Source organism: Mustelus asterias, chromosome 16 (genome assembly GCF_964213995.1).
Source record: "Mustelus asterias chromosome 16, sMusAst1.hap1.1, whole genome shotgun sequence".
Taxonomy (NCBI): domain Eukaryota; kingdom Metazoa; phylum Chordata; class Chondrichthyes; order Carcharhiniformes; family Triakidae; genus Mustelus; species Mustelus asterias.
This window is the reverse complement of record NC_135816.1, coordinates 64,928,561-64,946,143: the sequence shown is the minus strand read 5'-3', so window position 1 is coordinate 64,946,143 and position 17,583 is coordinate 64,928,561. Positions and strand designations below refer to the sequence as shown.

Here is a 17,583-nt window from a genome sequence, read left to right as displayed (position 1 = left end):
TCAATGATTCTATTCTATCAATGGCTGCCTCATACAATATCATTAAATTTTACTTGTTGTACAAATAAAACCACCTGATTAGGCAAGGGGTGCCTTTATATTAACTTTTGAATAAAAGTCTATTTTTTTTATTTCTGCAGCGCACTAGTGTGTGTTTTAAAAATAAGATTTTATATATCTTTCCATGTCTACTTTTGTGAGTTGTGAGATTATCTTAAGCAGCGAGTGTGTTATTGCTGAATGATATATGCTAGTGTGTGTTATCCTGTGTTTAGAAGACAAAGGGTACTTTTGATTTATTGTGATTGTTTGTAGTTATCTGTGTCATGTATTCAGGAAACGTTGAGCTACTTTTCCTTTTTTTTTGCTCCCTGATATTTAGACATTGATAGAGCTTTAACCCTTTTCAATGAGTTACGGAATCAAGACCCATACAGGATAGAGAATATGGACACATTATCTAATCTACTGTATGTTCGGGTAAGGCTGGCTAATCTGGTTCACGGGTCTAAGGACGCATGGGACTGATGTCTGTTCCAATAAACTCAATATTAATCTAGTTATGCTTTCTATTTTTGATTTAAGTTTTCATTTATTCCACAGTATTTCAATCAGTGATACATTCCGTTAACAATTTTGTGACTAAAACCAAGGTGTCCTCTGTGACAATGTCTGAGACCTATTGTATTTAGTTATTGATATCAGTTATGTAAAATTGTACCCTCCAGCTCCCCTGCCATTCTATACTAAAGACACTTGCGGTACAGCAACAAGCTATTTAGAAAAGGGAATCCTGGGTTACATTCTAGGTTTGTTCTGAGTTAATTGGGTTTCAGTCCTGGCAAAATAATTTGTGTGATTATAATTAATAATTATAATTAATCTGTCTAATTTGTCTCTGGATTATCTGATTACTCTTCAGTGGACCCTGCTGGAAAGTGCATGTGTGAATGCTGGGCGAGGGTTTGAGTGTGATTGGCTGTGAATCCCTCACATTAGTCTCCAACGTACATTGTTTTGTCAAGAGATACCAGAGGCAGTTCTGTACTCATATCCCACTCAGAGTTACTGCCTTCCTGAAAGGTTAAAAAAAACTCATACCTGTCACATTTATTTTCATTCTACAAATCTAACAAACCTCTGTCATTTAGCAGAATGATTCCAGGAATTTTAGCTACAATGTTAGGCCGGAGAAGCTGAGATTGTTCCCCTTGTGGCAAAGGAAGTTGATGGGAGATCTAATGGAGATGTAGAAGATTACCATAACTTTAGATAGGTTGGATCAAGAAAAGCTGGTCCCATTGGCTGAAGGTACAAGGACTAGGGGGCACAAATTTAATGTTTTGAACCATAGATGTGGGAGGGAATGTGAGGGAAAACGTTTTATGCAGCAAATAGTAATGACCTGGAATTCACTATCTATGATGATGGTGGAGGCGGAGATAATCAAGGTTCAAAAGGAAATTGGATGGGCTCCTGTGAGAAAACTCCTGCAGAGTTTTAGGGAGAGAGTGTGGGAATAGAGCTAACTGGATTGCTCCACAGAGCCAGCATGGACTCAATGGACTGAATGGCCTCCTGTGCCGTAATGACTCTATGACTCATTGTTGCGTAATTATTATATAGAGTATAATAAATCCTTTCAGATAAACTGTTCCTGCTCCAGTGTAATATTTTATTCTTGCATGTATTCCATGTTTATCAGTCTGGTTTTCACATAACTATTTCACTAGCTGTCATCTTGGTTACATTCCACAACTCTTGGATTCTGCCCTTGAACACATTTCTAAAGCCATTGACTGGCATCCTTGTGCATATTTCTAACAAATTACTGTTAAATAGCCTTTCACCAAAGATATGTTCATAGCTATCTAGATTCCTCTCAAATCTCTGAGCTATAGTTGAGGATTGATCCACATCACTTTGTCCATTAAACAAGGCCTTATACCAACTATGACTTCCTCACATCATTCAAAGCTGTCTAACTTTATTGCATGTTCTGTTTGTAAAATTTGATATATTGGATGTCTGCAATTTTCAGTTTCCAGTACTCCCCCATCTTGATCTTCCCCGTGACTGTCAAAATACAATGACATTTTCTTTCAGTTCACTTTTTTATAATTTCTCGCGCAACCCTATTCAACAATAACCATCTCTTGCCTTCATGACACTCCTGCATCTTGAGTCATCCTTCATCTATTGACATACTTGTTGGTTGGACCTCCCATATCTTCACCAGAAGGGCTCACTCGGAGCTCAGTTTCTTACCTTGTGTCAAACACTTGTTTTTCTCTCAACTGCAAGTCTATGCAAGACTGATCGCTGCCTCTGATGCAGCAAAAACACAACTGATACTTGGAATGCTGGGACTTGGGGACCAAGGCTTTATTATCTTAGGAGGAAAGGTTGGACAGGCTGGGCCCGTATCCATTGGAGTTTAGAAGATTGAGAGGTGGTTTTATTGAAACATGTAAGGTCCTGAGGGGACTCGACAGGGTGGATGCTGAAAGTCACTTTCCCCTTGTGGGAGAGGCTGGAACTAGGGGCCACAGTTTAAAAATAAGCGGTCTTCCATTTAAGGTGGAGATGAGAAGAATATTTTTCCCCTGAGGGTCGTGAATTTGCAGAACTCTTTCTTCCACAGAGAGCAGTGGAGACAGTGGCAGTGAATATTGCTAAGGCAGAGGTAGATAGATTCTCGACCGACAAAGAAGTCAAAGGTTATCCGAGGTAGTCAGAATATTGAGTTGAGGCCATAATCAAATCAACTATGATCTTTTTGAATGGTGGAGCAGGTTTGAGGAGCCGAATGGCCTGCTCCTAATTCATATGTTCATATAGCAGGAGGGGCCCTTCAGTACATTTCACTTCTGGTCAAGATAATAGAAAAGCTTCTTATCTGACACATATCTTTTCCTCATCGCTAGCCTCCAGTCTCCATTGCACCCAGTCATGTCTTTCTCTATTTTTATAATAATTTATTCCTGTTTGGTTCCAAACACTTGCAAAGTTGAAGTGGAGGCTTTTTGTTTGGCAGATAGGAAAAGTTAAATTTTGGAGGAGTTAGGTATTGGTTTTTCTGACTGTATTGTAGGAGCAGTGGTCCATTAATTAGACGACCAGTCAGTTGCACAGAGGTGAGGAACAACCCTTACCGCATTGCAGAAAGTATTAATCCATCGATTGCTTACAATGATTGATAACGAAAAGGCTCAAGTTTCTGGCCTTGCTGTGCTACTGTAGGGAAGTGCTGAACTTCTGTACAAGAGAGAGAGAAAAGCTGAGAGTTGGTTATCTTTGACTGCTGGCTTGCCTAGTAATTTATGTGAGAGATGGTCGGAAGTCATTCTTGTACAATGCATAGAATACCTACAGTGCAGAAGGAGGCCATTTGCTCATCGAGCCGTCACCGACAACAATCCCACCCAAGCCCTGCTAATCCCCCTGACGTCCTCCTAACATTAAGGAGCAATTTATCATGGCCAATTAACCTAACCAGCACATTTTTGGACTGTGGGAGGAAACCGGAGCAAACCCACGCAGACACGGGGAGAATGTGCAAACTCCACACAGACAGTGACCCAAGGCTGGAATTGAACCCGGGTCCCCTGGCGCTGTGAGGCTGCAGGGCTAACCACTGTGTTGCCCCTTGGAAGATTATAAATGCTTAATGAAAATAATAGAGAATACTCCCTGGATTCTGCTGTGATACTGGATCCACTAACATCTGGTGCTGATGTCCACTTTAAAGCATAGTTGATAGATTTTATTTGGCTTGGGATTTATTCAAGTTAGATGAATAAAAGACACTGTGGTGATGTGAGGGAGAGAGATTTTTAGACCTGGGAGGTGAGAAGTTGAAGACTGAGTTAAAGCAAGCAGTAAGGCCTTCAACGAGAAAACTCCTCCTTGGGTTTGGATGTCGGAGTAGAACTTGTCAGGGAAATTGAAAGAAAGCAGGAGATGGAGGTAAATAGGATCAGGATTTGATGAGAGTTAAATCAGAAGAAACTTGTTTAAATCAGAAGAACTTGTATTGTCACTGGACCTGTTATACGGGGAATTTTCAAACATATATAGGGGCCACACGGCAATCATTGACTTCCGTTCTGATTTGCAAAATAATGTCAGCTGCTAAAGGATAATAAGTGCTAATGTTACAGAAGGTTTGGGAAGGGAAGAGAAAATGTGTCTCTGTGCACTGCTTAAGCTTGTCTATGTTTTCAGCAGACAAGATGCACATTCACTTGAAGGATAAATTATGAGCTTTTTGGAAATGTTCCTTTCACCCATGAAGGTACAAAATGAGGACAATTATTTTTCCAACCCGAGTGCATCAGATTATTCTTTTTAAATTCCCTTTGAAATACACATACAGAGCCTGCTCGTGGTCATCTCCTGTTGATTCATCAGACTGTTTTATTTAAGTAACTTTGAGTTAAGAAGAGTAAACTGTTATTCCAGTTGAACAATTTTCTTTGCAGTAGTTGTGGAAATTTGTGTTTTTATTTCTCTGTTAGAACATGAAGCCTGAACTGAGCTACCTGGCTCACAACCTCTGTGAAATCGACAAGTATCGAGTAGAAACCTGCTGTGTGATTGGTGAGTCCTATTCATTTTCAACAGCAGACTGCCTTTTCAATCGATCAACTTCAAGTTGATTTCAAGCACCTCTGGTTTGCAGTCCCTGTCCATTTAACCCATTATTAATTGGTGCACCCAGTGAGATTTCTGCGTTATATTTTTAGCTCCTGTTTTCTTCGATGTTCTCAGTCGTCTGCACTAGCTGCTTTTTCCATTGCCTCTCTGAAACCAAGTTAATTCTTCGATATTTGTCCGTCTCCCCTTCTTCCTCTCCCTATGGAACTTGCCTGTGCTTGATCTCTCCTATAGCCGAAATTGAGAAATCTATGTAAAGGATCACAAGTCAACTGCATTGTCCGTCGTCCAGTGGCGCTGCACATTAGGGCTCCATTCTGCTACTTGGCATTCAGTTCTTTAGAAGGGTTGCATTGAAGTCAGCTGAAGGTTCGCAATGGAACAGCTACATTCTTTCTCTATCTCCCAGCCAAACTCCTTCTCCCCAACATAGTAGAGAAATCAGAGAAAAATGTTCTATTAACTACCAGGGAGTTGAATGGAATTCAGATCTGTTGCCATCACAAGATCAACAGGAATTGGATGTAACAATGGGTTTACTGTGTGAGGAATTGCAAGTGCACAGATTCATTCTTCTACCTTGTAGTGTGAGGTGTTGATTTGATTTGATTTATTATTGTCACGTGTTAACATACAGTGAAAAGTATTGTTTCTTGTGCGTAATACAGACAAAACATACCGTTCATAGAGAAGGAAACGAGAGAGTACAGAATGTAGTGTTACAGTCATAGCTAGAGTGTAGAGAAAGATCAACTTAATGCAAGGTAAGTCCATTCGAAAGTCTGACAGCAGCAGGGAAGAAGCTGTTCTTGATTCAGTTGGTACATGACCTCAGAGTTTTGTATCTTTTTCCCGACGGAAGAAGGTGAAAGAGAGAATGTCTGGGGTGCGTGGGATCCTTAATTATGCTGGCTGCTTTGCCGAGGCAGCAGGAAGCGTAGACAGAGTCAGTGGATGGGAGGCTGGTTTGCGTGATGGATTGGGCTACATTCACGACATTTTGTAGTTCCTTGCGGTCTTGGGCAGTCGTTGATTCTGTGATGCACAACATAGCTGAATGGAGCAATGCAGAAGTGCAAACTATTGAGGTCACTCATCTCTACCGGAGTTGAAAAATTTAACAGTGATTTTACACGTTGCTTACATTTTATTGCCTCCTTTTGTTCAGATGTGGCTCCACAAGTGGTAGAACTTGAGCCAAGTAGGCCCTTCACATGTGAAGAATATTATGCATTTTCTAGTTGTGGTCAATGGAAATGTAACATTGTCCACTTCCCTGGCCAGGGATCCTAAAACTAATTGTAACACCCCCATCGCTGTGTTGTTGAGGACACCTAGCTAAGTGTAGATCAGTATTTAACCCTAGGCTCTTCAAATCTGTATGATTTAGAACTGCTGTATCTGAATTGTGAATCCAATGTTCTTTCTCATCTCATCAAGGCAATTACTACAGTTTAAGGTCTCAACACGAGAAAGCAGCCCTGTACTTCCAACGAGCACTGAAGTTAAATCCTCGCTACCTTGGTGCCTGGACATTAATGGGTCACGAGTACATGGAAATGAAGAACATATCGGCAGCTATTCAGGCCTACAGGTATACAAACCAATTGACTGTTCACACAGAAAACCTCTTTAAACTGATACAGATCTGCACTGGATTTCAGTGCCCTGCAACCCTTTGCCATTCATTAACAAAAAAACACCATTGAATAATGCATCAGTTCCCATTCTGTAGAATAGATTTGGTCTAATTGAGCTAATGTAAGATCTAGTACCTGCCTTTGCTTGAAGGTTACACGCGTCATTGGCAGCATCTCAGCATCCATTAGCTTTTGCATTGACATGTCCTTGGTATCATAGATTGATTATATCATAGAAGGAGGCTGTTTACACACTGTGGCCTCGCCGGCTGTCTGAGATCAATTCAGTTAGTCCCACTTCTCTTTGCTGCTGTTATTTTACAATTCTCCTTTCAAACTTTCCATCTTCTGCTTGGTTCTCACTCTTATAATCAACCTGAAATGTCATACACACCCTGGGTCTGCTTCATCTTACTCTCTTTCCCTCACCATCCAGAGAGCTCTGACTTTGGTTGCCTGACCTTTCCCCTTTGTGGGAACGTACCTCTACTATACCTGAACCATCACTTCTTTAAAGGCAGCCCATTGTTCAATTGCAGCTTTGCCTGACAGTCCTTGATTCCAGTTTATCTGGACAAGATCCACTCTCAGCCCACTGAAATTGGCCTTCCCCCAATTAATTAGTTTTACTCTGGATTGCTCTTTGCCCTTTCCGGAGCCAATTTATACTTTGAGATACCATGATCGTTGTCCTATAAATGTTCTCCTGTTGTCACTTGATCCACTTCACCATCTCACCCCTCAAGACCCAGTTCGAGCAATCTTTCCTTTTCTGGTGAACTGTGAAGATGCTGATGTTGAAATTCTCCTGAACATAGTTCATAAACTCTTCCCTCTCTTTGCCTTTTACAGTATTACTATCGCAGTCTACATTAGGATGATTCAAGTGCCCCATTATAAGTACTTGTATTTTTTTGGATCTCTCTCTAATTTAGGTGTGAATTATATGACAGAACTCTTAGGAACATTAACACACAGAGGGATCTGGGCGTGCAGGTCCACTGTTTCCTAAAAGTGGCAACACGGGTGGCCAAGGTGGTTAAGAAAGCATATGGCATGCTTGCCTTCATCAGCAGGGGAGTACAAGAGTTGGGAAATCATGTTGCAGCCTTGGTTAGGCCACATTTGGAGTATAGCGTTCAGTTCTGATCGCCACACTACCAGAAGGACGTGGAAGCTTTGGAGAGAGTGCAAGAAGGCTCACCAGGATGTTGGCTGGTTTCGAGGGTGTTGGCCATGAGGAGAGGTTGAATAAACTAGGATTGTTTTCACTGGAAAGATGGAGGTTGAGGGGAGACCTGATAGAGGTCTGCAAAATTATGAGAGGCATAGACAGAGTGGATAGTCAGAGGCTTTTTCCTAGGGTGTAAGTGTCAAATATAAGGGGGCACAGGTTCAAGGTGAGAGGAGGAAAGTTTAAGGGAGATGTGCGGGGGACGTTTTTCACACAGAGTGGTGGGTGTCTGGACTGCGCTGCCAGAGGAGGTGGTGGAAGCAGGCACATTAGCAACATTTAAGAGGCATCTGGATGGGTACATGAATTGGGAGGGAATAGAGAGATACGGACCGAGCAAGGGCAGAAAGGTTTTTTAGTTTAGTTAAGGCATCATGATCGGCACAGGCTTGGAGGGCCGAAGGGCCTGTTCCTGTGCTGTACTTTTCTTTGTAATTTCCTTGCAGATTTGTCTTTCTTGTTCCCACCAGTTGGTGGCGCATGGAATTCACCCGGTGATGTATGAGGGAGTGTAGTAAGGCTTAAACCAGGTTTACTGTGCATGCGTGTGAATGCATGGAGTGCTGTAAATAAGGTTGGTGAACTGCAAGCACTGGAGCTATTTTAAGAATATGATTTTGTGGCGATAATGGAGACTTGGCTCAAAAAAAGAGCAGGACTGAGGACTAAATATTCCTGGATGCAAGGTGTTCAGAAAAGATAGGGAAAGAAAGAGAGGAGGATGAATGGGGGTATTGATTAAGGAGAATATGTGCTGGACAGCGAATGTCCTCGAGGGTTCAAGGGTAGAATATATTTAGTTAGAGATAAGAAGCAATAGAGGTATTATTACACTACAGACTGGAGGCAGTCTTATGATTATAAGGGTCGTTATTGTGCAGATGCATCAGGTTAGTTGGCGCATCAGGTCCTGACAGTGTCTTAAACCAGAGTGCTGAAGTAAATACTGAATCCTTAGTACTATAGGAACAAGAATGGGTCATTCAGCCCCTTAGAACCTAATCCAACATTCATTTAAATGCAGGCTGATATTTGCCTCAATTTATTTTATATCCCTTGATACCCTATCTGATAATCTGTCAATCGAAGTCTTAAAAATTTAAATTAATTCAGCATCCACAGCCATTTGTGGAATAGATTCCACATTTTCACTACCCTTTCTGAGAAAAAAGTGCTTCCTGATTTCACTCCTGAGTAGCCTAGCTTTAATTTGAAGATCTTGTCACCTTATTCTTAAATATTCTTATTCTTAAATAGCTTCTCTGTACCTACTGAATGAAATCCTTTTTAAAATCCTTAATTAAATCACTCCATCAACCTAAATTTAGTTGAGAACAAACCAAGTTTATGCAACCAGTTGTCACAATTTAACCCTTTTAAGCAGTCTTATAATTCTGATGAACCTGTACCTGCTGTAAGGCTAGTACATCCTTCCTGAGCCCAAAGCTGACACTGTACTCCAGATGGAGCCTGGCCTAAGTTCTGGAAAAAGTATCTTTAAGTTGCTGCGTTGCCCACCAAGGAGCAGTGTGCACCAATTATTCTTTGTGTTTCTGCAGGCATGCCATTGAGGTGAACAAACGAGATTACAGAGCTTGGTATGGACTGGGACAGACCTACGAGATCCTCAAGATGCCATTTTACTGTTTGTATTATTACCGACGAGCCCATCAGCTCAGGTAAGTCACTGAAGGGAACAAGGCTGCATCTGGACTTTTATTAGCATTTGCCGTCTGTAATTTGAAAAGATTTGGACTTAATGTGACTTTTCCCCCACAGACCCAATGACTCTCGAATGCTCATTGCCTTAGGTGAATGTTATGAAAAGCTGAATCAGTTGTCTGAAGCCAAGAAGGTATTTTACAGCCTTGTTCTTACTTACTTTGCAAATAGTACTCCAAGCAGTAGCAGCATATTACACCTTTACTGGAGCAATGTGAGAAGCAGAGGTTTGAAATCTGTTAACTGATCAAAAGGATGATGTTGATTACAGTGAAGCCAAAATATAAACCTCAGACACTGCAACTGCAATTTTGTTCGCTGATAAAAGTCTCCCTGGTAAAAGTGAACATTGTCATTTTTATTTCATTTTTAAAAAATGAATCATTAGAAACGCCTGTATGATCTCAAACTATCATGTCAGCGTAATATCGCTGATTATTCCCAATTTACTGTAAGATGTGTTGACGCTAAGGTGAGGTTTTTCATATTCCAGGCATTTATTCAGTTCAGATCAGTAGACGCAATTGTGACAATCCCTGTTTGTGTTTAACCACCTAACCACGCACTCACCAGCGTGTTTAAGAGGCCCATCTCCCAGCTGTAACACTTAGAGCTCTCCAGCCAATTCACCAGAGACTCCTGCAATGGAACTAATTACTTGTCTTCCTTTCTGTTTTCCATTGGCAGTGTTACTGGAGAGCATTTTCTGTTGGTGATGTGGAGAAAATGGCTTTGGTGAAACTAGCAAAGTAAGTGCTTTGGAGAGCTTTAATCCCATTGAGGATGACATGGTAAAATCCTGCAAAACAGGTACACGTTTCATCCAGACTTGCAGCAGTTTTTTTAAACCAATGTCTCCCTACACCATTTATAACTCACTGACTTGTCCTCAACTGCTAATTCCATTGCGAGCTTGAGTTGCTGAGGGATGGACTGAAGTGAATTAAGAGGAAGACAGGGCTAAGATTGGAACTCAGGATTGATTTCTCATGTCACTATGTTCCTTTACACTGTACCTATACACTGCTCCTGACAGGGTTCAAATAGAGGATCAGATACCAGGAAACATTAAGCAATACTTTTATCTCACCAAGTCCAAGATCGCAACGATATCTTGCTATGTTGCAAGTTCTTTCTTACAAGGTATTTTAATCTGTTTATGGTCAAACAGAAATTACACAGTTGTGGAACTGGGGGTGGGAAATAAATTGGAAACCGATAGTTTACTGTGAAGAACCTTCAGTTATTTGAAGTTTTATGTGGTGTAGCCTGCAAAGTATCTAGCATTGTGAGTGCAGGACCCAGAGCTTTGTACATTCATGCTCACTTAATGTCTGTTTCCTTCCATGTTGCAGAATTCATGAGCAGTTAGGTGAATCAGATCAAGCAGCACAGTGCTACATCAAATATGTCCAAGACATCTGTGACTGTGGGGTAAGTCTCTGGCACAGGCGAGAACAAACCAGCACAGATATTGTTTCTGCTGCCTTGGATCCACAATCAGCTCTGCCTTTGCAGCATTTTAAGGCTCAAGAGTTGAAACAAGCATTAGTTGTTTAGTGAACATAGGACAGGAGTAGGCCATTTTTTCCCATGACTCTGTTCAGCCATTGAATAGGATCATGGCTAATCTGTGACCTAACTCAATTTACCCCCTTTACCCCAAATCCCAAGTATTTTTGACTAATAAAAGTCCGTCATTCAAAATTAACAACTAATCCAGCACAAATTGCTGGTTGCGGAAGAACCAAACTTCTACCACCCCTTTGCATGTAGACATGTACTTAACTTCATTAATGAAAGATCTGGCTCTGATTTTTAGTAAGAAGTTTAACAACACCAGGTTAAAGTCCAACAGGTTTATTTGGTAGCAAAAGCCACACAAGCTTTCGAAGCTCTAAGCCCCTTCTTCAGGTGAGTGGGAATTCTGTTCACAAACAGAGCTTATAAAGACACAGACTCAAATTACATGAATAATGGTTGGAATGCGAATACTTACAACTAATCCAGTCTTTAAGAAACAAAACAATGGGAGTGGAGAGAGCATCAAGACAGGCTAAAAAGATGTGTATTGTCTCCAGACAAGACAGCCAGTGAAACTGTTTCACTGGCTGTCTTGTCTAGAGACAATACACATCTTTTTAGCCTGTCTTGATGCTCTCTCCACTCCCATTGTTTTGTTTTTTAAAGACTGGATTAGTTGTAAGTATTCGCATTCCAACCATTATTCATGTAATTTGAGTCTGTGTCTTTATAAGCTCTGTTTGTGAACAGAATTCCCACTCCCCTGAAGAAGGGGCTTAGAGCTTCGAAAGCTTGTGTGGCTTTTGCTACCAAATAAACCTGTTGGACTTTAACCTGGTGTTGTTAAACTTCTTACTGTGTTTACCCCAGTCCAACGCCGGCATCTCCACATCTGATTTTTAGACCATGTCCTATGTTCCTAGACTTCCCCACTGCAAAAATTGTTATTATCTGTTTCCTTTACTTTCTTAAACTCTGATCAAATCACCCCTTAACTAAATTCCAGGGAATACAACCCTATGATTTTGTAATCTGTCCTAGTCATTTAACCCAAGGAGCCCAGGTATTGTTCTAGTAAATCTACACTGCACTGTGTGGTCTAACCAGGGTTTTATATACTTGAAGCATGACTTCTACTCCCTTGTATTCTACTCCTCTAGATATAAAGACTAGCATTATTTTAGTCTTCTGATTAAGATGTCATGAATGGGTCAGCAAATAATGGTTTGATATACCTGGACCATTAAGTCTCTTTGGACCTATACTGTACTGTTCTTTTCAGTCACATTCTGCTTTCTTTTGCCTGCATTGAAATCTATTAACCACTTCTGTCCACTCAATTTTATTTATTAATATCTCTTCAATCTCACCCTTCAACTGCACTAACATTGTCACCTATCCTTAAGTATTTGGCAAACTTTTGATCCCTGTAGTACTTTTCCCTTTTGTTTTCAACTGTTATCTCTATCTTTTCCACCTGAGCTCTCCTCCTCTTGCACTTAGTCCTTGTGACTACCCTCTTTATTAACTGCTAGAATCCTGGTCCCAGTCCAAATCAGATAGCCTGCCCCAGTTTCTCACTGCCAGTATCCCATGAAATTGAATCCCTTTCCCATAGCACCTACCTAATCGGTTTATTCCTACACAAATTTGCACATGGTTGAATAAGCCAGAGTGCTTTAATTTAGGACTTGGTTCCTTTGGTCTTTATGTTGTCAGTCCAAACATGGATCACTGACTTAAACTTTTCCCTCCAATTTCATGTGATCTCAATTCATGCTGTTTCTCACTCTCACCCCAGATATCCTGTGGGATTCTATCCTGCTTATAAATCTGACCCCTATTAAACATCCTCCTCAGCCCATTATTGCTCCAAGATTCCATAGTCTGCATCTGGCTATCTTTCAAACAATCTTTTAGGTAGTATTTTATTTTTTGGGTCAGTTTCTAAAGATCCTGGTTCTCCATCTCCTGTGTGTTTCGTGTACTCAGAAGATGGTAGGTGTGACCAATATCTATGCAGAATCTGAACTTGAGGCAGCAATCAAAGCATGGAGTGAACTGAATACAAATACCTCTTCCCACTCCTCCAGTTATGCTGAGCCAGAGACAACTAATGCAGATGTGCACACAGTACAATCCTGCTGTCTACAAACTCCTATAGCTTTTTAATGTAAAGTTGGCCCCTGCTGCCTTGGATTTGGGGTAATCACACAGATACAGCCTTGAGTTCAAATTACAGAAATACATTCCTGTGCATGTAAAATGCAATGTAGAATAATCTTATCGGTGTGTGTGGTGGGTAAAGTGTCTGGAGACATGAAGGGAGAAAGAACAGAAGAGCAACTATTGAAGTGAATACTTATACATTTATTTGTTTTGCATTGTAACTTCACATTTGAGAGCTGCACAAAAAGGCATACAAATGAAAATGTGTAGATTTATCATGGCCATTCCATGAACCAAGTAATTTTTGTTGTTTGACTCTTTAGGAGATTCTGGAGCATCACGAAATGAGCACTGCATTTCGAGCCCTGGCACAGTATTATTTTAAATGTAAGCGGTGGGATGAGGCATCCGTCTGTGCACAGAAATGTTGTGATTACAATGATGTAAGTCTTAACCAAATACCTTTGGTATAAGTTGCTGGCATGACGGAACAACTTGCTTTTTTGTTTTCAGTAATCCAAGCTTTACTAGTTTTAGCCTTGCTCTAGGAATTACTAAGTCTCTATTTTCCCCTCAAGAATAACTCATTTTGATAGACTTTGAGAAAGAGCCTATGAACTCATTTGGAAGCTGATCGGTATTAAGATTTGGATTTTAGAATGGTAAACCATTCTAGCCAATCCAGTTCTGACAAGTGAAATGCTACCTAATTTCTGCAATTTGTCCAACGCCATCTTAAAGTAGAATGGCATCAGCCAGCTGGTCTGTGTTGGTGGATTGCTTGTATATGCTAATTGTAATCTGGTGTCCTTAGCTACCAAAACATCAAGCTGATACAGTTCATGGACAGGAGCAAGCCATATTATTTGTCAGTTCTGCACTTCATGTATGCTGTTGAGTGCAAGGATGCTCAGAGCCCTTTGTGTTCATCTGATCTCAATCAAGGGCACTAACTTAAGAAAAAAGGCAAGGGAATTCCCTTATCAAGGCTGACATTTATCCCTCATCCAACAGCTAAATAGATGATCTCTGATCATTTATTTCATTGCTGTGTAACTTGTTTTAAAAGTATCTTAAAAATATCAAGTATTGCATTAGAAACATAGAAACCCTACAGTGCAGAAGGAGGCCATTCGGCCCATCGAGTCTGCACCGACCACAATCCCACCCAGGCCCTACCCCCATTATAAAATGATTTGAAATGTCCCAAAGTAGAATAAATATTGTAAGTTTCTCAATATAAATGAGCTGAGCTGACCTTTGTACTACTGCTTTGATTTGATTCTTTTGGACTTTAAATATTTTGATTTTTTTTTCCCCCCCAGACGAGAGAAGAAGGAAAAGCTCTGCTTAGACAGATATCACAGCTTCGTAGCCAGGGTGACGTGACAACAACACCCATGGCTGCTGATGTATCACGGACTTTTGTCCCTGGAGTCAACACTCCCTCTGCAAAACTGCCGCCACTCAACTTATCTTCCATCACACCATGAAAATGCTGGTGCTGCTATCTGAAAGCAATGTGACTCTAGTGGCTCTGTCCCTATTACAACCTCAATAGCTGTAACTACTCAGTCACTAATAGTTGGATTTTGTATTTCATGGGAAGTGTAATTTCTGCATGTGTAAATATTAAATATGTTTATAAAAAGTGCACTTCTACCTTCTTGATAGAGAATATCCTTCAATGAAGAGGTCATAATTACTACAATTTTTGTAACCAAAAAGCACTCAACCCAGTTAACTTTGTCTCCACCGACCCCACATTTCCCCTTTGCCCAAGGATTGAATTAACTGACACTAATCAATCCTACAGAACTAGAGTCATCTTTCAATTTCACTTGGCCAGTGAACATCTACAAGGGGCAGGCCTTCAAACAATTGCCTCAACTTGGTGTGCAACGCCAACACAGTTTAAAAAATACATAAATGCTTAAATATTATAGCGATTATCCATAAAAGTGTAGAGAACAACATAAGTGGTGGCAAGTAACTTGCTTCCTGATTCTCCAAAGCCTCTCCATAATCTATAAGGCACAAGTTAGGAGTGAGATGGAATACACTTGAGTGCAGCTCCTTAAAAAATATAAATTCCATGAATGCCTGCTTGATTGGCAGCAGTGTGTGCCATCTACAAGAGGCACCACAGGAACTTTCCAAGGCTCACGGCAGCTACCATCTAGAAGTACAAGACACACGAGAACACCACCACCTGGAAGTTCCCCTCCGTGTCACTCACCTGCCTGACTCAAATATATTGCCATTCTTTGTCACTGGGTCAAAATCCTGGAACTCCTTCCCTAATAGCACTGTGGGTGTACCTTAGACTGCAGCGATCCAAGGCAGCAGCTCAGCACCACCTTGTCACAGACAATTAGAGATGGGCAATAAATAAAATAAATGGTTTTGAACATCGGTAAAAGCTGGTAAAGATATTGGCAATGTGAACTCTATTTACTAATGAGCAGCGACTCTACTCAACGTTTGACATCAGGACTACTGATGTTTACTGTGTGTGTAGTATAGTAAGGGCAAAGTATGTATGTCAGTTAATGGATTTTTTCATAAAACTATTACAAATTTTGTCGTTGAAATTCAATTTTAATTTCCCTCATTTCTCAGGCACACATCAAGATACAAGAGTGTAAGAGTAAATATTTCAATAGAAAGATTTGAATAATTATACCAATACAATGGTGTGCAAAGTACAAGAGTGATTTTTTTTACATTAATAAAAGGCACGTTTAACTTTATGGAATAAGCCAAATAAACTTTTAAGTCAACTAAAGCCTACATACTAATGATACGGAGCAAGCAACTTGTTAATGATATAACCGAGGGTGAAGGAATAACATTTAAGCAAACATTTCATTTTTTTGTTGACTATAATCCCTACAGTGCAGAAGAGGCCATTCGGCCTATGGAATCTGCATCGACTCTCTGACAGAGCTTCCATCCCCTTAAACCCACACGTTTCCTATGGCTAATCCATCTAACCTACACATCTTTGGACACTAATGGGCAATTTAGCATGACCAATCCACCTAACCTGCACATCTTTGGAGTGTGAGGGGAGGAAACCCACACAGACATGGGGAGAATGTGCAAACTCCACACAGTCACCCAAGGCAAATTGAACCCGGGTCCTGTGAGGCAGCAGCGCTAACCACTGTACCACCATGCTACCTGTTACATCATTAGATATGCAGTACAAATCCTTTTGAGAGGCTGCTTAAATCAAAACTGGGAAAAATATTTCCAAGCAGAATGATGGTATACACAGCAAGTACTGTACTGTTCTAAAATTTCTTGCAATTGAATGTTTCTGATCATTTTAAAAACAACGATGATCAAGTGAGCTTTAACAATAGCACCATTACTGTATTTTCAAAGCTAGTTTTGTGGCACACTACATCATTTCTCTGTAAAAGCTCTACTGGTTGCATTAGTCTGAACATCACTCATGTTTAATCATTAAATCATACATGGAGAAGCAAAGCATTTTGCAATGCATTCAGCAATATATAAGGCACTGACAATTGCATAAATTTCCAGATAAACTGGAAGCTCACAAAAAAAAGTACGTAGACTGGATTTACATTCTTTTGGTTTAACACTTTCCCCTCAAATGAACATCTTTGGAATATACAGAATGCATACCACACACAAATATGGCTTACTTGAAACTTGTCTAATTATATTCATGGGCTAGGTACATCTTAAAAAAGTGTTAATGGCCAAAGAGCTTGCCTATTTTCACATCAACAGATGCAAAAACAACAAGATCCCAAACAGTACCTTCCCAATTCTTCTACATCAGGCCAACTGAAAGGAAATTCTAAATCCTAATATTGTTCGTTTTCAACTTAAAATCTGCCAGGATATTGACGATAATCTACCTATACTTACACTTACAAACTATTAAAACATCTAATGCACTAATAGTCCCCTGTTTCTTAATTCTTTGTTGGTTGACTCGGAGTAGAACTCCAAACAACATTTGTACAAATACTGGCCGGATACAAAAAAAATACAGGTTGAAGAGTGGATTCTTCGAGCAGCATAATACACAAAATATTTACAAAGTAAACAGTGATCATATAACTTCTGGCACAAATCTCCCAGCATACCATTCCCAATTCCATACAAATCTTTGCCAAAAATTAAAATAAACAAAGGTTATTAAAAAAAGGAGCAAACACCGTTATTGTAGAAATCATTACCATGTAAATACTTTTAATTGGACCTAATTTCCAAATAAAATGCTTTTAAAATTAAAAAAGTAACAGTCTACAACCCCCTCCCATGACTTCCCTAATATTTTACTTGATAGTGTGCCTTTGAGAGTTGTGATGTCTTGTCCACTCTGGCCCTAGATCGTAGAATACAGCTGGAAGGAGTGTTACTGCGCTGCTGCTGGACAAGCCTCAGTGGGGTCAGGAGACCAGTTAGGAATGGTCTTTTCCCCGGGGGTGGTTGATTTTCAATATTGCCAGCACAGCGACGTTTATTGCAGCCTGGACCTGCCTGAAGCTGACGGACTGTTTGATACTGCTCTGCGATGCAGGTATTTTTTTTCTTCAGGTCCAATTTTATCACGATCATCAGTTTCTGGAGATCTTCCAACGTTTGATC

At 40.3% G+C, this 17,583-nt stretch overlaps 2 protein-coding genes across 3 annotated transcripts in view; one reads left to right on the top strand and one right to left on the bottom strand.

Moving 5' to 3' along the window:
* The window catches only part of cdc23 (CDC23 (cell division cycle 23, yeast, homolog)), a 27,981-nt gene extending 12,281 nt beyond the window's left edge, over positions 1 to 15,700 (top strand). Inside the window, exons 8-16 of one of the 2 annotated variants that reach the window (XM_078231206.1) lie at positions 383 to 480; positions 4,521 to 4,602; positions 6,100 to 6,253; positions 9,093 to 9,212; positions 9,313 to 9,388; positions 9,943 to 10,004; positions 10,611 to 10,689; positions 13,272 to 13,391; positions 14,274 to 15,700. In XM_078231206.1, coding sequence (XP_078087332.1) covers positions 383 to 480; positions 4,521 to 4,602; positions 6,100 to 6,253; positions 9,093 to 9,212; positions 9,313 to 9,388; positions 9,943 to 10,004; positions 10,611 to 10,689; positions 13,272 to 13,391; positions 14,274 to 14,441 — 959 coding nt within the window. In that variant the 3' untranslated portion in view covers positions 14,442 to 15,700. The remainder of the gene's footprint in view (positions 1 to 382; positions 481 to 4,520; positions 4,603 to 6,099; positions 6,254 to 9,092; positions 9,213 to 9,312; positions 9,389 to 9,942; positions 10,005 to 10,610; positions 10,690 to 13,271; positions 13,392 to 14,273) is intronic. The other variant, XM_078231207.1, reaches the window with a different exon arrangement.
* Positions 15,533 to 17,583, bottom strand: part of kif20a (kinesin family member 20A) — a 42,935-nt gene continuing 40,884 nt past the window's right edge. Inside the window, exon 18 of the mRNA XM_078231205.1 lies at positions 15,533 to 17,583. Within this exon, the coding sequence (XP_078087331.1) occupies positions 17,263 to 17,583 (321 nt within the window). The 3' untranslated portion in view covers positions 15,533 to 17,262.